General features: G+C 43.1%; 1 protein-coding gene across 1 annotated transcript in view; it reads right to left on the reverse strand.

The window, feature by feature from the left end:
* The window catches only part of LOC131287910 (protein groucho-like), a 36,523-nt gene extending 16,288 nt beyond the window's left edge, over positions 1 to 20,235 (reverse strand). The window contains exons 1-4 of the mRNA XM_058317004.1: positions 19,923 to 20,235; positions 6,142 to 6,239; positions 5,914 to 5,977; positions 5,771 to 5,815 (exon numbers count right to left, since the gene is read on the reverse strand). Of these exons, the coding sequence (XP_058172987.1) occupies positions 5,771 to 5,815; positions 5,914 to 5,977; positions 6,142 to 6,239; positions 19,923 to 19,973 (258 nt within the window). The 5' untranslated portion in view covers positions 19,974 to 20,235. The remainder of the gene's footprint in view (positions 1 to 5,770; positions 5,816 to 5,913; positions 5,978 to 6,141; positions 6,240 to 19,922) is intronic.
* Between the last annotated feature and the right edge of the window lie 3,676 nt (positions 20,236 to 23,911).

The raw sequence follows: 23,911 nt of genomic DNA on the forward strand, positions 1-23,911 counted from the left end.
GGGGATATGCAACGGTGGCGAGAGAAGAGCCCCGGAAAAAGCGCAAAGCGCGGAAGAAATTTACAAACATCGTTCGGTGTGCGCCGTCGCTTGGAACATAACTCAATTAGCTAGGTAAACAATGGTTTGGACACAACTCCACCATCCACCAAATGAGCGGTGAGGGGAGACACTACCATTGTTCTGCTCTCGAGGCGCAAAGTGTGAAAGTTTTGATGATTCACCGCCGCGTTTGAATGAAAGTCATCCATAACGAGGGGTTTGCGTTCGTTTGTTTCCCCCATTAATGTGGAGAAATAAATAAAAAAAAACGGGGGGAAAACAACACTCCACACCGCGCGAAGTGTGGAAAGATGCAATTAAAAAGAAATAAATCAAGTTGGAAAAATACATCTGGGCGGAAATCCGGAGCGAGCTGGCGCGCGTGAGCTTCGCTGGAAAACACATTATGTTGCAAAATCGAACAAAACGCCGAAAGATCTTAACAATCCCGCCATCGGCAGATTGCGCAACGGGGTGTGAATGGTCTCATCCATGGTGCAACGGTTCCAGACAGGCACAACACAACGAATTGCGGGCTGCTTTTGCTGTTAACCACCTTCGATTGGGCTTGTAATACAATCCTCCGAATGGCTTCCCCCTCGGGTGCGCCGTGGATTGGGGTTGAAGAGATGATATTACCATGTCCGCTACAATCTAAAACAACAACATAAAAAATGAAATGCTTGTAATCGATGCACGGAAAAGGGCTACTAGCCTCTAGGATGTTTATTACATTTCCCTTGAAATGTGACAATATGCGCGTGGAGTGTGTTCGTGCGTTTCCTCACCGTATATACACTTACTCTCCAAACCGCCATAATCACAGCCATCATTAAATCCTTTGCACATAAACAGTGTACCCGGGTGGTGGTGGTGATGGTGGATGGAAGGAGGTTCCGCCAGCTATCTCGCTTGCCATCGGATTCCTAATGAGTTCTCCCCCTTACGCCATCGACGTTTGGACCCGATGCTCGTCGTGTCGTTGAGTTTTCCCCAGAGATTTCACACCGGCATTCCAAGTATCAAGTGCAACCAACCACGGCCTCCAACAGACACACACGCAGCTTCTCACTCTATCTCTCTTTCATTCTTAACGATCACACACGCCATTATCCGTTGTCATCAGCGTCGATTCGTGCTTGGGTCCAAAGGCCCAGGCCAACCAGGACGTCGACGGAAAGGAATTGCACCGTGCATCCACTGGAAGCTTATTTAATTAATTGAACCACGGGTTCCCGGGTTGGCTGGGTAACTTGATCGCAAATCGAAGCCGAGATGTGTGGGGTTGAGGTTTTTTTATTTTTCTTTTCCACCCTGCCACACGATTCCTTTCCTCCGCCAACCGGGTACTTGGTAATGATATTTCGCACGGTTCCTTCCCGCCACAGGACAAAATCCTAATCTCTATGATGATCATCACCGGCGCAAAGCCCGTTTGCTCTCACTACACTGCTGTGCACAAATGGTCCCAGAGTCCAGGGGTAGAGGAGGACCGAACCATCACCCCCGAAATCCGGTGTAGTCGATGGAAGGGCGTAAAATAACCTAGCGCTCGATGGATGCACGAATGCAGGGTGGCGGGGGGAGGGGGAGCAAAAAGGGCGCAAAAGAGGACACTAATTCCGACCGAGGGGATTAACCAAATATTGCATTCGGGTCCGGAGCGGCCAGAATTTCCCACCCCCACTGGACGGGTTCATATAGCTTGGCCGACCATTTGAAGGCGATTTGGGACAAACTGAAATTACCAAAGCCTCCCCCACTCCCATCACCGGCGGGTGGCCAGCATGTCCTGTGTTGGTGTGCTGGTGGGTTGTCTGTGTGTCTATCCTTGCATTGTCCAGTGCACCACCCGGGTCTGTCCAGCTTGCCGTCGGGTTTCGTGGTTTTGCTAGCATAAATATGACAACCAGCCCCAACTCCCTTCCCTCCTTCTTCCACGTCGACTGCAGAGACTCCACACGCGATATGGATGAGCGAAATAATCCGCTTACCAAAACCGGACACCAGCCTCGCCTCGCCTCGTGTTCCCTTTGTTGGCTCGTGTCCCCTAGTTTTCGCCCTGGTAGCGCGCAAACACAACCATTTGCCAACGGAATCACTAATTCGGCGAAGCTCTCGCCCCCCGCCACACCAGCGCAACACCGGTGGAAACTTGAAATTGTACTCCCGCCCCCACCCTCTCACTCCGTCAACGAACCCACCCGGTTGTGGCGTTGCGTCTGTGCGGTAAACCTCATTACTATGGAACACCATTAGAGAGGACCTTCACGTCCGCAAGTCCCGCGCTCGGCCGTTGGCTGCGAAACGCAATTGACCACCGGAGCACAACCGAATATCGACCTCCCTCCGGCGGTGCCACAACCGGCAAACGCTAAACCCAATCAAACCGAGCTGCCCGGAACGGAAAGCGACAAACCGGTGGTCGCGAGAAGGAAATCCACGCCACGCTCTCGTATCCACCACCAGCAACCCCTCATGCCGAAACCGGTAAGTGGTAAGTGTGGGCACGAGCGAGCCTAAAACCTGACCGCACACAACACCACGATGCGACTTAACCAACCGCCGACGGTGTGTTGAAGTCCCGCGTCCGTCGGTGTGCGTGTCCGGGCCGTCACATCCGCGTCCGAGCCTCCTTTGGCACATCGGCGTGAACATAATCCGCAATCGATCCGATTGTTGGCATTTTTTTCTTTTATTTTGGCTTCGCTTGGTATTCACATTTCCAACAAGCTGCAACGAGAAGAGATCTGAAAAGGGGAGGAGAATTTGGTGCGGGACAAAAAATCGATGACCAAATTGAGCATTATGCATGCTCCGGGTAAACCTATTTTAGATTATGCGATCCATCTAGCGCCAGCGGGACGTGTTTTCGTGCATTCCGAAGGAAAGGCGAAATATACAAACAACATTTCTTTTAAGTTCATTTATAAGTAAAAAAGGAATTTAAATTTCACTGTTGTGTTTTTTTTTTATGTGGACTGCATAACGTTATTGCTTGAAATGGGCCTTTCAAAATGTTGGAAAACGCACGAACCTATCACAAATAATCCCGCAAACAAGAATTTAGCTTCCCTTTTGAGTTGATGAGTATTGGTCATTGTGTCACAATTTTATGTAAAAGGTACAAATCATGTATACACATAAAATTTTAAGTTGAAAAAACACAAGTACAAAACCAGTGGATCGAAAACATAGAAAAAAGAATCAGTTTTTTAAATGTATATAAAAAAAACTGTGTTCGTCAGTTTTTCAAAAGAGAAGTGCAAGTTCAGTTTACTAATATCTATTATATTAGAATTATATTAGAACTAATTAGCGAAATTTAAACTAAATAGCGAAATCATTATCCTCCCTCCCGTATGCGATTCGTAATAACAGGAGATCACTTTCTCAGATGTTAATAGAAGCACCATTCCAACGTTCCGGACGTACTTTACTTTACACTGTCGTAAACGGGTACTTAATGGACATTCTATGTCAACGATAAACACAGGCTCAATCGAAGCGTACAGCTTAATTCTTATGTATTTGGCGTAGCGATAAAATGAACGCACGGGACACTATCGAGGATTACTAAAATGACACACACACACATCCATTAGACACAGACCCACAACACTCTGCTTTTCCATGGTTCGTGCATAAAATCCCTCCGCCACTAGTAGGCGGCTCGTTACGGTTCGGTGTACGCCCTCCCTTAGGTTGCCCGTCGTACAGATAAACAACTCGGTGGGGCCGAGTAATTTGATATTTTTGATTGAAATGTATTTATCTAATTAGGTTCAATATACATTTTCTCTTTTTTCCGTTCGCTATTTTGTGCCCACCAGTAGTAGCATACACAATTCCAGTTCGAGCGGACGATCAGATTAGGATGGTGGCAGCGGCAAATTCCCACCCTTCTGACGATGGCCCACCTTTCTTGCTGCTTCACCCCCGCCGACGTAACGGTGGCGGCGGCAACGCACCAGTTTCGAAAAACTAGTTTCAACAAATATCAAATCGACTATGCCTAACCACTAGTTTCACGCCCCGGAACGTGTTTTACTATTAGCACTTCGTAAATAAAAGGCAAAGAAAAAAAACGAAACAAGCCTCCCGTCACGGCAGAACGGAGTGTAACGTGAGTAATGGCGGTGCCGGTGCGCGCCACTTTACACACGATTAGTTCTACCACCACGGCTCCGAAAACCGACTCCCTCCCTCCCTGCCCCCCAGTTCCACCTTGTTGAGAGTGCGCAGCAATTCAGCCATGTACCATCTTTGGCGAAATGGTAGCTGGTGGGTCGTCGGTTCATTTGCAACATTACCAACGCGTACACGCCGAGAAGTTGTAACTCCACGAAGGCATTAGTACCGACCACACACACATACACACAGAAAAACACAACGGGAGAAGATGCCATAAAACTGAGCACAAGCTCTAGCCTTTGGAAGCCTTCGTTTCCTTCGGTTTGTACCACAGTTGCCCCCACATTCCCGCGGTTCCGTATGTTGTTGGGTTGTGGATGGTTTCGCGGTACCCGCGGCCAGTAATTAGTTGGGGCGACTGCAGTCAACAGAGTTCGTGTTCAGGTGCACCTTCCTTCTTCATTGAACAACGAATTAAATGATCTCGACAGGGACAGTAAGCAAATGGATGTTTGCACCACACAAAGTAAAAGTTACACAAAGTTCCTCTCTAGGGGAGAAAAAAAAACAGTGGGACAAATCAAACCATTGGTCTGTCTGTAAGAACTTTTCAATATGTGTTGAAAGTTTAAACATTTTTTTTCACATGTATTAAAACGCTCTGCTTATCATAATACTTTTCCCTGTAAGAAGAGTTTTGCTTATTTAAACTACAGAAAAAAAGAAAAGGATGTTTTAAAGGCAAAGTTAAAACTTTTTCTCCTCTCTCCTATTTCTATATCATAAACTACTCAAGTCTTTGACAACATCTTAGACTGCTAGGTTTATAAACCACATTTCTCACAACCACAATTCTTACGACAATCCGCACACATGACTGCCACAGCCATTGGAGACTACCCTTGCTTCCCGATCTGCTAGGATTGGCTTAAGTCATGCTCCCACTGTCCTACCCACTCCACCGACGAGCACTAAAGAACTTACGACAGAATAATCATTATGTTTAATCGCATTAAATAACATAATAGGCATTTTGCAGTGGCCAGCCCGTTATTCTACAAACGGGACCGTGAGGGAGGGGTACAGGCAAACTATGGTTCGCCGCATCGTTTAATGCCAGCGGAAGTTAGCACCTGTGAGTGACGTTCTCTCAGTCTAATGACTAATTTTCTGTATCTTGTATCCTATTATTATCATTCCTACATGATAAAAAAATACATTCAGTTTAGTATCAAGCTACAACTAGCGCAGCACTTGGTTTGAAGACGTTATTCTTGGACAGCCATAAAAAAACTAAAACTTGTTGCAAGTGGTAAAGATGCGAACAAAGATGCGATAACAAGTTTCACTTTCAATAAAACACACAAATGATTTCAAACTATCAAACAAAATGGATGACGAAATTAAATTACGTTTTATTGGCTAAAGCGTATAGCAACTACCTGACCACTTTTAGTTAGTTTTTCGTTTAAAAATTAAAAAAAAAAATTTAAAAATTAAACAAACAAACATAAATACAAACTAAATTGACGACAAAACATTCGGAGGAAGTGCGAAGATGCCAAAATTGCTTGAACATTATATTTCAACTTACCTGTTTGTGCATTTCAACATTGAGACCATAAGACATTTCATAATACTAAAAAAGAAAATGAAAGGATAAATTAATTTAAACATTGCATTTACTTCATCTCGGGACTTTGCAAGCAGTTTAGCAGCAGGGTGTTGGACGCTTACCATGACATAGTGCCGCTGCATTTCCGTCTTTTCCTGAGCTAGTTTTTCACATTCCATTTTGAGGCTGCAAGAAGAAAGTATGCGTTTTAATCTACTGTTCCAATCGTTCGCAAGTTTTTGCTCTTTTAACGCTGCGTTTCTTGTATCACAACCATTTTTATTAAAAAATGCTACCGTTTTATTTCAAGCGCTTGTAATGTAGTGATCGCTAAAATATTTTCCACTTACTTATGATATTGTGCTTGAAGAAAATTAAATTCCTCCTTTATCCTATCACAGTTTTCTGTTATGGTGAATTTGAACGGCTGTGCTGCTTGTGGAGGACCCTGTGAAAAAAAAGAAATAAAAAAAAGGTTATCATAAATGCTACAGTTGTTTCAGAAACATTATCAATAATCAACGCATTCTGAAAAGTTGGTAGGGCTTTTCCCTAAAACAAACGAGCAATACACAATAATTATTTTTTTTTTTTTAATGTTCAAAGAGGCTGTCTAAATTGCAATTGCTGAAAAAGATCTCATGATGTATTTCGAACTGCGAGAAAAGCGCAAAAAAAACTACGCATCATCACACAACGAAAATATGATAGTAAAACTTCATTAATCACACCAAGTGGCTCCCGGGGAACCCCGAAGGATGTCAAAATGCACGCGAGAATTCCGCGCTCATCCCCCTCCTACCACCCACCCTTCAAACGCAGTCCAAAAATTGAAGAGTCCCAGCGAGGATTCGCACTTAATTATCTTATAAATGTTTATAAATAATTTTCACCAACTGACGCCTTCCGATGCGGCGTCAACTTTGCCTCCTTCTGCTCGACACTCGATTAAAGTGTGTCGCCATCCTGCCAAGCAGGTCCTGGCCGGGGGCCGGGGTTGCTCAATTCGGTGGCGGCGGGAGTGAAGAAGCACAACCGGGCCGGCAAATATTTGCGACCGAAGCCACGTTGTGGAATTAAATCGGCAAAATGTCGCCGTCGTCGTGATGATGGTGGATCCCCCCCCCTTCACCATCCGGAGGTTCGTTCTGTTCACCCTCGCGTTGTGGCTCGCACTCGGAGGAGCGTCCGCGAAGTGGAAAGCGCGACACGAAATTTCGTCGCCATCTCATCCGAATCGGGCAGACACGAGTCAGTGAGCAGTGAAGAAACCCGTACTGCCGCCGCCTCCGCCGTCACCACAGGGGTGAGAAGATCCATTAAGGGCAATTATTCAGTTTATGATTTGCGCAAATTGTTAGCTGCGTTTTTAATGGGGTTTTTGACATTTTGAAGATGGGCCATATTTTGTGAGTCGTTTGGCGAGAGGTAATCGTTGTTGAAATTTTTAACCATTCAATTTACCATGCAAGTGCAAGTTGGCAGAATATTTTTTGTCTGGTATTGTATTATTTTAATGTGATTGCAAAATTCGTTATACGCCAATAAATCAAACCAATTGGCAGCATCGAACAATTTCAAATCATTCAAGTAAATCTCAAAAAGGCTTCCAATAGTCCAATGAAAGTTAGAACAATCTATGCCATTAGCAACACTCAGCCTCAAGCCCAAAGTAGCGGATAAACCCTTTCCATGGTGTTCTCGGATCTACAAATCTACTCAGTCCCCTCTCATTTAGATCAGGATTAAATCACACATCATAGAAAAACGTCAGGAAAGAAGGGAGATTTCAAACAAAAATAAAACCAAAAACACCCCGGCTGCATCCGTACGAAGAGGGCGACTAACATTGGATAATGTTAAACGCACGATCGGCTACGGTGTTCCGTTGCAAGAGAGTGTCAACCGCAGCAGCACTCACACACACACACACACACACACGCTCCGGGCACTTTCATTCAAGGGGGTAACAACGAAAACTGTTTGACAGATGCTCATATCATTAGACACGGGGACGAAACAAGTAATTCCGTTCAAGCAGCAGCTCGTGAAGCTTCGTGAAGCATGACAAACCCGGTGAAGAAAACGGTAACGAATTATGAAAACAAAACTATTGACAGCCCAAAACGCCATCACCCTCCCGCTCCCGTTCCCAGCGGCCACCAGGAGCCGCATAAACAAGTATAAACCAATGCACAAACCAGACACACCGTTCCGCATTTTAAAGTCAAAACCCTTTTCCCAGAGTAACCCTCCACCATATCCTAAATCCTTCGACACCCGGTTCAAACACGCACCACCACCAAAAAAAAAGGGGATTGGGAACACACCCGTAGCAAGCAAAGCAAAATCCCCAGCCAGTTCCCATCGTTAATCTCGCGCACCCAATTCATTTTCCCTGCTTCTTGGGCAAAGCGTCCGCGGTGCGTCCCCTCACCTTCCCCTAACAACAATATGAAGGGACACAACAAAACGCCACACGTTAAGAGTCCCACCACCACCGGCACACATACCCCCCGAACACTACGCCGGAAGTAATATTTCTCCTCACTTCCCAGCAATCAACAACGGAACAGGGGTTTTTCCCCCTTCCTGTCGGTTCCACCTATTTTTCCAGCAATGCGCCCCCGGCGCCGACACGATCCGGTTTCGGGAAAAGCGGTTACACCCTTACGAGAAAAATTAACCGAACACCATCAACAGGAGGGGGAGAGAGGGAGCGAAATAAAGCGGAAAACTAACCCCGAGGCGAGCCGATGTCGCGTTTCAAGGGTAAACAAATTTAAAACCATCTCTCCCAATCCCCCTGGCCACTGGCCTTTCTGGCGTGCATGCGTGCGTGCGTGCGTGCATCCGAGCAATGAATTATGCTGCATGCTTTCCCCCTTCCTCGTTGCCTTTGGTTATGGCTGTTATGTTGTTGCTGCAGCCGACCCTCTTCCATTTCGGTGCCAAATCAAGCGCCAAGAGCAATCGGGAACGACCCTCGTTGTTGGTGGCTCGTTGAGACTAGCCGGGACATGGAGCGATGCGACGGACCGGAGAGGAGAGGGCAAAAAGTGAAACATTTCTAGTCGTGGAGTAATTGTTAATTAAGAGGGTTGTGTGTGTGTGTGGGGTGCACCGAGAGGGTTCTCGTTCCTCCACGCCGTCGTCATCATCATCCGCGTCATCATCGGGTGTCGTCGTCGTTGGGGAGAAGGCAACGGAAACCGTTACGGCGGGTTCGTCGAGTATAAAAAAAGGAACAAACTTATAGACGCGCATGTGGCTGGAAAAAGGGCGAACCCTAGCCAAACATCCCGAGCTGCAGGGAAAGTAATTTAGGGTAGAACACACTGTTCCCCCGTCGGGAAACTTGTGCAACACTAAACCGATCGTCGTTGTCACGGTTTCCTTTTTTTTCGGTGTCGCCGCCCTTGGTCCTTTAGGAGACGTCTCCGTAACGTATTGGTTTGTTGTTCCCGAACACTAAAGGATCGGAAAATTATCACCCTTCACAGGGAAGACATGTTTTTTTTCTTATGCGCTTTCCTTTCAAACGGAAAGCTTGTACGCTATATTGAAGCAACAGTGCATGACATAGAAAAAAACACATGGCTGCATCATAGCACGATATGAAAGATATATTAGCAATTAAATTTTTAGCTATTTGCATTTTTTTTAAAGCACCTAACTTATTTGAAAAAAAAATACAATTCTAATCGAAATACAAACAAATTTTAAAACCCAGGTTAACTGATTTTTCGTTTCTAATTCATGAAGATCACTGCGCAAATCATGTCAAAATAAAGAACGGCAAGCAACCTCAGAATATAATTGCTATTCTCGTTCCCTTGTAACATTTAATTTAACCGGCTGTGTCTTTTTTTAATTAAATTGATTTGAAATAAATCAAAGGCAATATTAAAATTGATTATCACGTTTCAAACGCCGAGAAGATCTGGACGTGACCAGCCATTTTTTTCGTTCTTTAAATGTTCTTTACGTATCGCATGGCATTTTGACTGGATGCGTCGAAAAGGAATCACTTTCTCACAATAACTTTAAATATTGCTTTTTATGTGTTTAAAGACAAAACTATGATTTTTATAAACAAGGGATACATTTAGGAAGGGATTGGTGATATTATTGTGTACATGTTGAGTAAGAGTGTGCACGTGTTATCTTTAATAAAAGAAACAGCGTATTTTTCATTTTTACTATTTTTAGTTTAATGCCACTTTGCGAAACCAGGCTTCAAATGAACAATCTTCATATTTGGTATGACCGAAATCCGGGGCCTACTGTGTGATTCCAATAAAGCCACCATCTCATCAACAAATAACATACTTTGAGAGGAAAACCAAATCCACAGCAACTAATAAACTGCTCTCGTCCCTTCCGATGCCGATGTTCAAGGACGACCCCAGGGGACGCAGCAGCATCTGGGACACGCTACGAAACGATGCGCCCCGAGGTTAAAAGGAGCACGGGCCTACTACCACCCCTCCCTCCTATCCCTTTTCCCGGTCTCTGTCACATTAAATGTTGTCCCGCAAAGAGTATCACACAAATCCCAAGCAGCCAACCAATGGCCCCGGGAAAGGCGGAAAAACGCGCGCCAGAGCGACAAACGGCGGTGGACGACGCAAACAAGACGCTTAAATTAATCCGGAAATTATTATCTGTGAAACGGCGTCCCTCTCTCCCTCGGTTGGACTCCATAATTTCGGCGGGATTGCACACACACACACACGCACGACTGACGGTGACACGCGGATGGTGAGAAAAAGGAAAATTGCCCCCTTAGCCCTAAATCCGGGCGAAGCGTTTTATACCCGTACCATCTCCCGCCTGTGGCGTGCGGTGACCCCTTATTTCATAGCTACGAAATTAATACCAACCATTTTCCCCTCGGCATTTTCTCCATTGATTTATCTTCCCTCCCGGATGCGCGTTTGGCAGCGCCGGGGAATAATAAGGAGGGAAAACTCGCTTCAGCATGTTGGAAAAAAGGGGGAAAACTTTTCCATTTGCAGTCACAACGGAAGAGTGCCGGGTGCCACCCCACCCCAAATGGTTCGCCCCGCACCATATGTTCAACGATCCCAAACAACTGCAAGGCAATTACGACAGGACACACTTACCCCGAAACGTGTCCTGCGTGTAATGTGGTGTCTCGTTTTCACGTTTTCGAGACGACTGGTATTTCCTTGCCAAGCACTTTATCGATGCGTCCGAGGAGCAAAAGAAATAGACCACAGATTGATCCGCAGAAAGTGATCGCCAGGGATTGCTTTCCATCTGTAGGGGAAGGTGGGGCAAGACGCGCCGGTGGGGCAAGATGCCCCGGCCTGTTTTTCGCTGAATTAAGCCATTTAAAAATAATTTAAGTAATAGAATATGTTCATCAACGTATCTACTACAGACTATGTAAATTTCACTGCACGAAATAACCATTTCAAAAAGAAAACGAGAAAAAACCAAATTGACTCTAAATGATCTAATATTTTGTCACTTTTATGTAAGGTATGGCATGCTTTGATATAATATTTTTTAAACACCGAGGCCTTCTTTTACTACCTGATAATGGTATTTAACGAATACCGAAGAGAAACTGTTTTAAAATTCTCAAAATTTTGAACAAATTACATAAAACGGACGATCCTCAGAGTGGGGCAAGATGCGCCGGCCTTGGTGGGGCAAGACGCCATAGCATTCCAAATGTAAACAATGGGGCAGGACGCACCATTAAAACTAGAGCCAGTCGCACGGTGCCTCCATTATCAACGCATTGTTGATTTAAATAAGTCTAATATTAAACATGCCATGTGAGTTTCATAAGAAACGAATAGTTTTTAGTTCTTCATATGAAATTTGTGTTAATTTTTTATGATATTCAACTGTGTTTTCAAACCACAGATCATCTGGATTACAAAACGTCAAATTTTGACTCTGTCAGAAGTGCTACCTGCAAGGTTGATGTAATTGTAAAGGTTGTATTAAGGCGGTTGTATAAAAGGCCAAAAACAGATCCGTGAAAATATTCAATAATTGTTCGGAATTCAGCAACGAATTTATACCCAAACTGTCTTTTGAATGGTACACCACAAAATTCAATCCAATGTGGGTTACAGGGGCTCAGATCGGACTGTTTACTAGTGCCTCTGCATAGACTAACCTTTCAACAAGCAACCTTGGTCCATCTCCTGTCTGTTTTAGGCCATCTTGCCCCATGTTTACGTAGTGGCGCGTCCTGCCCCACCGGCTGGGCCATCTTGCCCCACTATTGTCAGCGGAGCAAAAACTGAAAGGCCCTTCGAAAATCTTATTTAATATGAAATTGATTAGTTTGATATAGTGTTTGATATTTTTCATACATAAAAAAGATGTTTATTTATCTAACTTTAAAAATTGGAGACTTTTTAATGAAAGGAATAGAAGAAAATAATGTTTTTCGCTTAAGGGGCGCGTCCTGCCCCACCTTACCTTACTTATAAATCTTGACGTCCCTTGGGTGTTCAAACGCACACACCTATCTTCAATATCTATTTTTCTAAAACGACGAGTCGAGCAAAGCTACCGTTGTGTCTTTTTTCGTTGTAACTTCTCGATTTCGTACACCTTCCCATGTCACTGAGAACAGGTTTACATTGTTGGAAAGTACGTTTTCAAGTATCACTTAAAGAGCTACTAGGAGGCGCCTTTCTTTGAAATAGCGCCAGTTTGGCCTCATTCCATCCGGCGCTTCGGTCACACGGAATTGAAGTGTTTCCCAAGGGAGTGGAGAATGGTGCGGTAAGTAACACTCTGGCGCCCCTTGCCGGAAAATGGAACCACTTTTGATGTTCTTGGCAAACCGAGGGTGCCGAGGCAACTGCGGTAGGAGGAATGGAGTGTAACTTCAAACCACTACAAGATAATAAAACTTCCATGTGTCGTTACTGCCACTAGAAGAGTTACGCTATTTATGCATAATAATAATAGACGGAAAAATGTTTCATTTAATGTTGTTAGTTACACCGTTTGTTTGAAATAATCAGCCTCGTGACATTGAACAATTACTTTATTTCTATTACATTGATCTTCAAGATATTGTAAGGTTTAGACGAGAGAAGCATTTTCTGTCAAATAGTTACTTAAACCGAAAAACTGTTCAAAAACTGTGTTAAGTAACACAATATTTTGGTACCATCAGTTAACATGTTTAGCAAACATGGTCGGCGAGTAAAAATCGCATATGAATTTGCAAAAAATCAGTGTGTTCAAACTTATGTTTTCATATTTTAACAGAAAAAAACAGAAATTGATACTCTAGAACCAGTAGGACATACAACAAATAAAAACTGTTTAATATTACTTAAAAATTTCGAAAGGCACTGCTAATCAGCGTAGTTCTCGAAGTCAGTATGAAGTTACGCGTATAAGCAATGAACAAGAAATATTGTTTGTGCTGACTGTTTGAAGACTGTCGTTGTTACTAGTTTGCGCATCGATCAAAACTCTTTGTTTATTCACATCCAAGAATAAATAATATAAGCGGGCAAACTATAACTAGAAAACAAGATAAACAAACCCTCATTGTATGTTTTAAAAACTGAAATTTGCTCATCACTTTAAACATAGAACAAAGAATAAAAAGTGCACTTTTCATGGTTCAAATCAACACAAAAACCTCATACGATTTACCGCGAACGGGGAGCCCCGAGGGCTTGGAAAAGGCTGGCTTTATTTGTGATTTTAAATCCCATTCCTTGTTTTCCCCCTAAAAGAGGAGGAAAAGCCCTTCTCCCCCAAGCCGAAAGCAAACAATGACATGCCGAACAAACAAATAAATAGCCTACCCGACGGCAAACAAAACTAAAATCAACCCACCATTACACTTTTACCGCACACCACCCACAACAACACGAAATGTAAACAGTCGATATTGAGAGCTGTGCATGTGTACTTAAACGCGGTGGTTCCGTTACTCTTCTCAACTTCCGCCCCTCGTTCCGTCCCTGATGCTGGTAGATTTTTTTTATCCTACAAACCCATCGATGCAATAAAAATATCTCCCATTGGTTGGTTCTTCCCTCCCCATCGGTTGCACCACGAGCATCCCCCTCACACCCAAACGTGTTAATGTTTTCTGCTCACTCAGCAACAATTCAGTAGCAGCAACAAAACAAACTTCCATCCGTTTGATGAAGGTTTCATACATTTTCTAAAAAATCACAATTTGGCACTGCTTAGAAAAGAATAATATCAAACATTCGGTAACAATTATTCGAATCATAGATAGTTCAGCTCAGCTTTCTTTCACTTAAATCTGCCCACAATAAATTGAAAATTAAATATACTCAATTACCCAAAGTATATTACGTTTAATAATTCGTTTGTTTGCACATCATACTATCTATCTGAACAAAGAATGAATCCTAGAAAATAAAACAACCTTGCTAATTGGATTGTACTACTGAAAATCAACAAATTCACAATAAGTGTGTTTCGTTTGACAGCTAATCCTACTAGGATATCAATTCTGGTTTTACATTATTAAAATCAATCGAAAACCCCCCATTTTCAAATTTAGAGCGCAACAAAACATTGTCTATTTATTTACGGTCACTTTCAACACAGCAAAATACTTCCTTAATGTTACAATTAGCATCTCTGCCCCCTTAAAATTCATAAATCCTATGGATTTTAAATCTCCGAGGCGGTTACTCCTCCCAAAGGTGAAAAACTAGCATAAATGGCGTCAAAAGTACGTATCACTTCACTCGCAATCCATTCGGAACGCGGGACGACAAAAAATTACGGCGTAAGATGGGAAAAAGCCAAATTAGTGAAAAACAGATAAACCTCCAGCAAACAACTGGGGGAAATTTCACACTCAAATGGCGCCAGATGACGCACACCAACACACACACACACAAGCGACAAAACTGAAAAGGGGGAAGCGCCGGGAAGCCAAATAAACCGCTCGAAACGAGGAGCAGATGACCAAACATTACTTGCTGCCGAAGGGGAAAAGATTATAACGACCAGGGGTTGGCCGCGATATTAGCGAACAGCCCCGGTGGTGGCAGCACCCCGAATGTGCCATCATGTCATGTTGTGTGATTATAATTTATTAGTTTTTAAATTACGCTTGAAAATAACAATGAATGAAAGGAGGGTTGGCCTGCTACTTGCTTACGGAGCCACCTCGACTCGGTCGACTCGGTCGGACGCATCATTTTTGACAGCCGGAATGCACGCTCCAACGCTCTTGAGATTCCTCGCCGATGGCGAGGACCGGAGACGAAGTGTTTTCATATGCGGCTTTTTTTCATGCAAAGCAAGAAGCAAGTGCATACAGAATTCTAAAAAAAAAAAACCATGAAATACTAGTAGAGTGAAAATCTAGCGGATGCAGAAAATTTTAAATTTATGGATACTTTTTCGACCTTTTTCGTTACAAAACAAGATGATAAAATAGCACAAAAGAAACAAACAGATTATGCTGGATAAATAATATGTTGGTACCACTCTTAAATCCTGCCATCAAGAACAACCCACAGTAAAAAAAAAAACAATTAGATTCTGGTGTTAACCCCACTTCTTCATGCACATACAAATTTGTACACTTACAGCATGTCTCGAGTGAAACTAATACCGCTAATGCCAAGACGAATGAAACCACTTACCGGATGCAGAACTGGCTAATGTTCATAAACATCCAACGCCGACGTCGGGCGAAAATTGTTGGCGCAGGACTCTCCGTCCGTTGTCTTTGGATCATCCGAATCCGGAACCGGGTTTTCGAAGCAAATTTAAAACCACAAATACCCAACCCACAGCTTCTGCAGCATTTCACTCCACCGCTTGCGAACACTGGCAGCTGAAGTTTACCGTAAACCACCGAAAAGTGGAGACACACAGGCAGACAACCGAGCGTTTAACACATTTTTCATTACGAAGAACTTTTGCCTTCGGGAAAACATTCTCGCCAAATCCGCCCGCCGGCACACAGTCCCAGCTTCATCACCGGCCAGGCCAAAACGGCTTGGGTGATCCTGGGGTTTCGTTCGGTTGCGGTTTTGCGGAGGATCCTTGGGAAGTTATATTCTGCCCGCCGCAAGAATTTTACCAAGCTTCCCGCACTGGTGCACTAAGCTCGAGAGCCAAAACGACCCCTGGCAGTCTCAAAACCGAAGAATCACCCCAGCACTCCGCTCCCCCTCCAACCACTATCCTCTTCTGGCGAAAACCCAAGGTGCGGTTTAGTTTGATTTTTCCACCGATTCCCTCCTCTCTCCGGGTCCTTGCCTTTCCGACTGGTTTCCATCCGATCCGATCCCATCCGGAGCCAAAGAAAGTTGCTCTATTTTGAAGTCATAGAGTACAGGCAAGCCACAGCCTCCACTTGGCGTTACCCCGGAACCACACAAACCTGAAGCACCATCTCTTTCAGCAAAATCTGCCAACATTCTTTTCCGTGATTCTTTCTCCGTCACTCGCAAACAGAACGAAACTCGTAGTTTCTTGGGGTTGAATTTGGGAGAAGCACATCCCAACAACAGCAACAAGAATAACAACAACACCACCACCACATACAAAACGGCCAAAGAGACGCAAGCCGACGACGGTATCCTGAAACGGGCGTAAAATTTTAACCACACTCTTTGGGGCTTTTGGGTTGCGGTTCGCTCTCTTCCTTGTCTAGGAGATACACATTTCTTAGCCACCCGTCGCTTTTCTGACATGACATAGAATAGCAAAAACGAAGAAGGAACTAGCAAAGACAGAAATATCAAATTTGTTTTAGAAATTTTAAATTAGCAAAAATTGTGGGTAACATCAAATGGAATAAGAAAGAGTTTGCACTATTGAAATTTGTTTCAAATGGATGATAATTCAAGTGGTAAACAAACTTTAAAAGATCCCACAAGTGTACATATACGCAATTTTAAAAAATTAAAGACTAAGGAGTAGCTTGCTCAGATAATTCACTAATAAGCAAGCAAACAAATGTTTAATGAGCCAAAAAAGAATACATCCGCTTCCCTTGTATGTTGATTCCCACGTTATTTCGACACCGACAGCAAAAAAACACACAAAAACACACAGTGGTAAACATGACTGCATTTCTGTTTTCTTCAAAACGAAAGTGACAGATTTACAAATAAATCATCCACTTAAACTCCACAAATTCAAACGCCGTTTCCCTACAGCATACAACAGTGCCTCCCGGTGGAAATAGTGATTTGAAACCAGAATCCCCCATTGAGGCGATTTTTATCGATCATTAAGTGAACCACAAAACAAAAAGAAATCGACAATAGCCAAATATCCATCAGCTCCGACAAACATCGTAAAATCACGTGGCCGGGGAAAGTCAGTGGCTGAAAGACAAAAATCAAACACTCCCACCATCATACTGCCGTGCTCAACTGTTCTTTCCTGCCTTCAGGGTCCACACCTGCGTGGTATGGCAGCACCACGGATCGGTAGTTGCTAGAACCAGCAATCGATTTTCATCACATAGCGATAGGGATACGAATTTTAAAATCGTCGCTATAGCAGCAAAGCTTAATCCACCTATGGAGTTCCTTGCACAACTTTTGGAAAAGTTTCACAAAGAAATCGAATAGCATCAGAGAGAGAAAGAGAGAGAGAGAGAACGAAAGAGAGAGATAGAGAGAGAGAGGGAGAGAGAGAGAAGGAAAACATAGTGAGAAGGGGAGAATAAAATACGGAAACAGAAGCTTACGACTTTACCTTCCCTTTATCCCATCCCATCCAGGCTGAACTTCTTTTCCAGTCCACACACACAAAAAAACAACTTTCTTCGGTCGGTATATCCAGCTCCATTGAGCGAAACAACACACGTTCAACCAATTTCCGAAACGTCACCGGAAACACCTCCACCGCGTCCTCTGTGTACCTCTCCCCTTCCTTTCTGTACCATACCATCTCACACTTCTTCAACCAAAAATGTTCATGTTTTGTTAGCTTAAGGAAGCAACAGCAGCGCCAACCAGGGGAGCTCGGCAAAGGTAAACACACGGAAAGGGACGAATGATGGAGAGACGGTGGGCAAATAAAAGGGCAATGCAGAATGGTTAAACAAACACGGGAGATGGATGAGGCAAGACGGTCCCCACCCCCCCGTTTCACTTTGGGAAAAATACTTTTCCACCATTGGACGGGCTCTAGTTCTGGAGAAATGGGTCGAATTTCAATCTCGACGTTGACGGGGTTGTTTGCTTTTTCAACCCTCAACCATCGCCGCCGTTGCCACCATTATATCTAGCCACTTTTCTTCGGAACCCCCTTTTGTCATCCACCCAATGCGCCTAGCACTTCCCACGTCACCTTTCGTCGACAATTGTTTTGCATATTTCAAATAAAATGCATAATTAAACAAATATTGTGAAACCTAAATAAGGTGGGCTTCAAAGCAGTAAAACTTCCATTTTCTAGACCATTCTCCAGGAGGCCTCTTTCGAGTAAAAATTTTTGTAGTTAGTTTAGTGAAAATGTTAAGAATAGACTGCTAAAGCGCTATTTTAAGTTAAGTGTAGTTAACTCCTCTCTAAAAACTGTAAAAACTAGAGTGGAATAATTCAGATTTAGATTCATAGATCGGATGAACCTAAATCTTTAAAGAGAAATCTTAAAAGAGTCATGTACATACATTCTCCTGGCAATTGAAAGATTAACCAATGTTTTATATATATTATTTAATCATTATTATCTGGATATAATAATCTTCTTATGTAACTGAATAAAAACGAATCAATCTCAAAGAAAAAAAATCTAATCCAAACCAAAACTAGTATTGTACTTAGATATGTTATTCGTTAAAAGTTAAATTGACTTTTACTTTCACTTTTATTAGAGATCACTCATCCAACCTTTCTTTTATAATAAGTTCATATAAAAAGTGAGACCCCCTTTTACATTAGTGTTATGTAACCTAATCGTAAACAAATCAATCCAAACTCATCGATAAGTTTTCGTTCAATAAGTTAGATACAGTTCCTTTGAATTCGACGGTTATAACACTGCTACTGTAGCACTGTCATTGCGCAAGATTATTATATTTTCCTATTTTAGCTCTATCATTACTTTTTAAAAATGGTCCCAGCATCCCGCTACTAGCTCGTATCATGATGAACTGAACCGTCTCTTCACGTATACGGCGGCAAAATGCAAAAGACGTAAAACATCATCAACCATAGCATATCGTAAGGTAGCGGGAAGAAGCAGTCGGTTAGAAGCGACCAGAGGGTGATCAAAATAAGTCGCTGACGTGAGAGATTGAAATGTGAAGGTGTGCAATGAGGGAGGAAACGACTATCTCCGCTCTACGGGGCGCCCGCCGCGTTTGCATGCCTTCTCTTGTGCTAATCGGCCCCGTTAATTAAATACAATTTCCGCGCGCCTTCCGTTCCCTTCCCTCTCCGGCACCCATCCCTTTTTTCCTTCATTTGCCAACATCCTACAATTATTTTCCCTGCTCCTCGCTCGTCCAGCGTCTCAACTCAGTCTGTTCCTCGACACCTTTTACTCGCCACCCTCCTTCTTTACAAGCATTTAGCTTTGCTGCGTGATCCAAAATTCCACCGCAGTACACAACAGCGAGTTGGATGGGGTTATGGTTACCCACTCTTTGTTCTCTACCGAAACATAGGTGGCGAAAAAAAAGAGTGAACAAGAAAAATAAAACAACCACACAATGTTGCGCCGTGACATGATGATGGGAGATGCGTCTAAACGAAGAGGAAAAGGCACGCATTAGAAAAAAAAGGTAATTACGTGCCGTGCGAAGCTATGTATTCGTGAATGTGTGTATCTGTGGTTTACTAATGCTCACACGATAGTTTATGATGGTACGGCTGACTACTTTATCCCTCTTCCTTCTTTCGTAGGACATTGATGATTTTTTAAGCATCTTAAGACGTGGTGCGCGTGGTGTGAGATAGTAATTACATCTATGGCTCGCTTTGCGCTTGTTTTTCCCATTTTTCCTCCCTTTCCCTAAGAATGCGTACTTTTTCCATAACGTTCCTTTGAAAATACCACCTACCAAATGATTTAAATTATGAAAATGTGTTCGTAATGTAATCAAAAACCGTTATAGCTTTACTATATCATTAAAAGTTACACTTACCGGATGACGGGCCGCCACGGCAGCCGCATTAATTCCAGAATTCGGATACATCTCTCGGATGGTGGCGTGATGCTGCAGCCTCAGTACACGATGTAGTCAGTGTCAAACAATAAGCAATAAATGCGGTTGATTTGAAAAAGAAACTGTGAATATATGCTCAGCGCCGAATGACGAAACAATCACACACTTTGCGTCACTACGAAGGAATGCACAACTAGATTTGGCCTCCTTCCGTGAAGGCTTTTTCCATTGACACCCACTTGTAGCACAAGTTGTTTTGTTTTGTTGTTTTCAATGCGTTTTGAACTTTTTAAACTTCGCTGCTATGAACTGTAACACAACAAGAGGATGAAAAGTCACAAGTGAATAAGTATATCAAATAACGAAACCCAAACTTCGGTATAACTTGAAAAACTATTATCTTGTCTACTAAAGTGTTTTATTTAACCATCACAAAAATCCATTTATTCATTGTGTGGACACATGAAGACATCTCCAACGTTTAAGTATAAAGTATCGCCTAGAGATGCATTCCGCCGACGGCCGACGGCTTTAGTTTAAGACACTGCTTACACGTTTGGAAAAATTTCACAATAAACTAAAGTAGACTTTTACCATCATCACAAGATCCGAAATCGTTCCACATGCTTACACACATTTTTCTATCGATAGAATGGCACGATTGTATTTTGAGCGCAAAATGGAACACATAATTTTTCTACCGGCGGCATTTTTAGTGTGTGTAGAATATTTAAATATGATTGGAAACCATTATAACTGGTTTATAGAAACACGAGGCAATGTGGAAAAAATAAACAAAAAACTGATGTTAATAAATTGCGAATTGCTTTAAAAATAAACTTCAAAGGTTCACTCCATTGCGTCTATGTTTTTCAATACTTAAGCAAACAAGGAAACAAACAATGTTGTATCTTTCAGGTTACATTCAGGTTCATGTGCATCCTCTGCTTATCAATTGCTATCGTGGCTGGATAATACCACAGCAACAAAACGCACCCCCATCATCACGCACAAACACTCAATGGCCCGAAATCTCGAGCGCATACATCCAAAGTAGTAATCCAATTTGTGTCGGATTTGGTCTTATCCTCCGGCCTCCTCTTCCGCCGGGCATCCACACCCGCGGGAAGACATGACGCAGCAGCAGCACCAAACCGTGCGGGAAAATCAACCAAATTCTCTTGTCGACGATGACGCCAAATTCAATTATCAACCGATTTCACTTTCCACTCGCGTTCCACTCGACGCACGACGCACACGACGGGTTTATTTCAACGCGTGTGTGTGTTTTTTTCCTTTCTTCCCATCGACCGTTGATGAGGGCAGCGAACAGAGCAGGAAAAGTATATCCACCGCTAACTGAAGCGGGTTTCACTCTTGCTCACACTTCGCGTGCTGTTCCATGACGGTGCATGCCTTCTCTTTCACAATACTTCTTTCTCTTTCCGTTGTTCACCCGGAAGCTCATCGCTCTTCACCGAGCGAGAAGAGATGATGCCGGCAATGCAATGGTGTCGTCGTGTTATATCCACACGTGTTCACTTGATCTCAACGACCATTTTTTGCCTTCTCTTTATTCGCCACCGCGATGCCGTCCGATTACTCGTACGGGTGCTCATCATTTGCCGGCCGCACAAAAAGCTGCGGCCTCTGTCATCCACTCCTCCACCGCCACACCTTTCCCACCCTTACGTTTTACGCACGACGTTCCGAAAATAAGTCGCCGGTTGGTCATCTTGCTCGCCATCATCAGTGGAACCGTTGATGCGGGGCAATTAATTACCAGCGACCCGTAAAAAAGGTCTCTTGCGGTGCCTTGCGCCTCTTTTCGTTAACATTCACACGTACACGCCTGCTTTCCCATCCCTGCCGCACACGCACGCACAACACACCAGGCACAGCCTTGTCACACATGGGAACACACCAAACACATAATTGCCCCCTATCCTTCCTTCAGAAGGGTCAATCAAAAAAAGGGAACGCTCAAGGATCATTTGCTCACTCGCCATGCACACAAAAAAAACGCGCACACACACACACATACAGCTTTGCTCATTTCCTATCCGTGCCGTAAAAACGTACAAATTCTCTAGAATAAATTCCGAGCGAATGCCAATTCCAGAAAAACATTTTGCAATTATCGTGTCATATAATGCGTCGAATTTCTTAACACTTGAGAGGACAACACTTCTCCTAAAACGACACAAACCAACTGTTTCCACATTCAGACTTTGGCTTCTGTGCCGTCTACGGATCTTTGTTGCTTCTGTTTCACACTTCTTCCGACCGTACTCTCCCGTTCAATATACCTAGTGAAATCTTGAAAACAGTAAAAGCGGATAACAATACGCATTGCCACGAAATCCACAGTAACTTTGCTTCTTCTACGCACGAATTAAAGCATTCAGATTGGTTCCCGCAATAATATTTCATTTATCATCTCTTCACAAGTATTTCACAAACTGTTTGAAGCCCATTTTCACGCGTTTTCGGGCTGACAGATGGTAAGCGAACTGGGCAAAAACCCGCACAACTAACGCCTCGTGCACCTACCATTAATTCGTCGCGAAAGGCGACAAAACACGGCCGTGAATCTTTGAACCAGAAACCGACGCTGGAGTAGCACTTGCGGGACGTTTAGACTCACGTACGACAAAGCCTCCTGCACCAACCACGACGCAAATTCAACTAACCTACACGCCAATGTTCACCGCCATTCAACGTACAGCGTACGGAACGGTCGACTGTGTGTATATGTGGTGGTGAAATCGATAGGTCGTATACGTATACGGACGTGGTTGGGCTTGCGCACTATGTTTATCATTGAGCGCTAGCTGCTTCAAAACGGATTTGAACCGAATTTACACCACGCTCGCCCAATTATAAAGCAAATAAAAATTCTAAATATTATGTAGCACTCATGATTCAAAAACAATTTCTTTGTTCCCGATCCCTTCAAATTAAATTTGACTAAAAACATTGATCATTTCACTGCATCTCGCTGAATAAAGCTTTATTTCTCAATCCAGCTTGATTACGGTGCACAACTGTCCGATTAACCTCGAGTGTTGGAATGTACCAAAATGATTTTCTACTGGTTCTGCTTTGGAGCATCGGAAAACAGCACGTCTCGTTGGTCAATGAGATGACGGAAATCAAATATTGACCGTACGCATTATCCATACAATATCAATTCGTCTTCTAAATACAACTTCCCAACCAATGCACTATCAGTCGGAAATTTAGAAAAACACATCAAACAGCAACTGCTACACCACAATGAATCCTACCTAGCTGCTGTAAACATTGAAAAAGAAAATGAAAAAAAAATCATTGCACAAGGAACGCAGCTGAACAAACTAACGTGAACGCGCCCGCATATGATTAAAAACTATTTAAAAAATGATCCAAAAAAAACTACAGGAATTTAACATGGTATGGAACCCCAAACGTCAGATGTTTGCAAAATCTTTTAGGGAGTTATCCTGTGTTTACCTTTGCCCATCAGCCACCATCTTAACTTTATATTGTGTCCTTGATTTGGTTGGATTACGTTATGCTCTTTCAAAAGCGATGGCTAAGTAAAAGGTGTGAAGTGTTTAACACAGAATAATGCTATTGGAAAGGGTAAATATTAACAAACGAAGTCATTGACTCTTTAGATATGCAGAATGTATTGTACAAATCCCCTTGCAGTTGGCAGAATGACAAACTATATAAAGCTGCGGTAATGTTAATAAATTAAGGAAAAACATTATGCCTGTTGATTTCTTCGTCTTTCAATGCCTCACCGATGTTTACTTTGTGCATTATCAGAAGAAAACTGCTCGGGAACAACTTTTTTATTTCATTAAATGAAATAAAAACGAATGACAGAATGAAACAACCTCTGAATGGTGGAATACGCACTTGGAACGAAATCGAGCAGCGAAGACCAAACATAACATATCGGGATGAAAACTCAAATA

Source organism: Anopheles ziemanni, chromosome 3 (genome assembly GCF_943734765.1).
Source record: "Anopheles ziemanni chromosome 3, idAnoZiCoDA_A2_x.2, whole genome shotgun sequence".
NCBI classification, from domain to species: Eukaryota; Metazoa; Arthropoda; class Insecta; order Diptera; family Culicidae; genus Anopheles; species Anopheles ziemanni.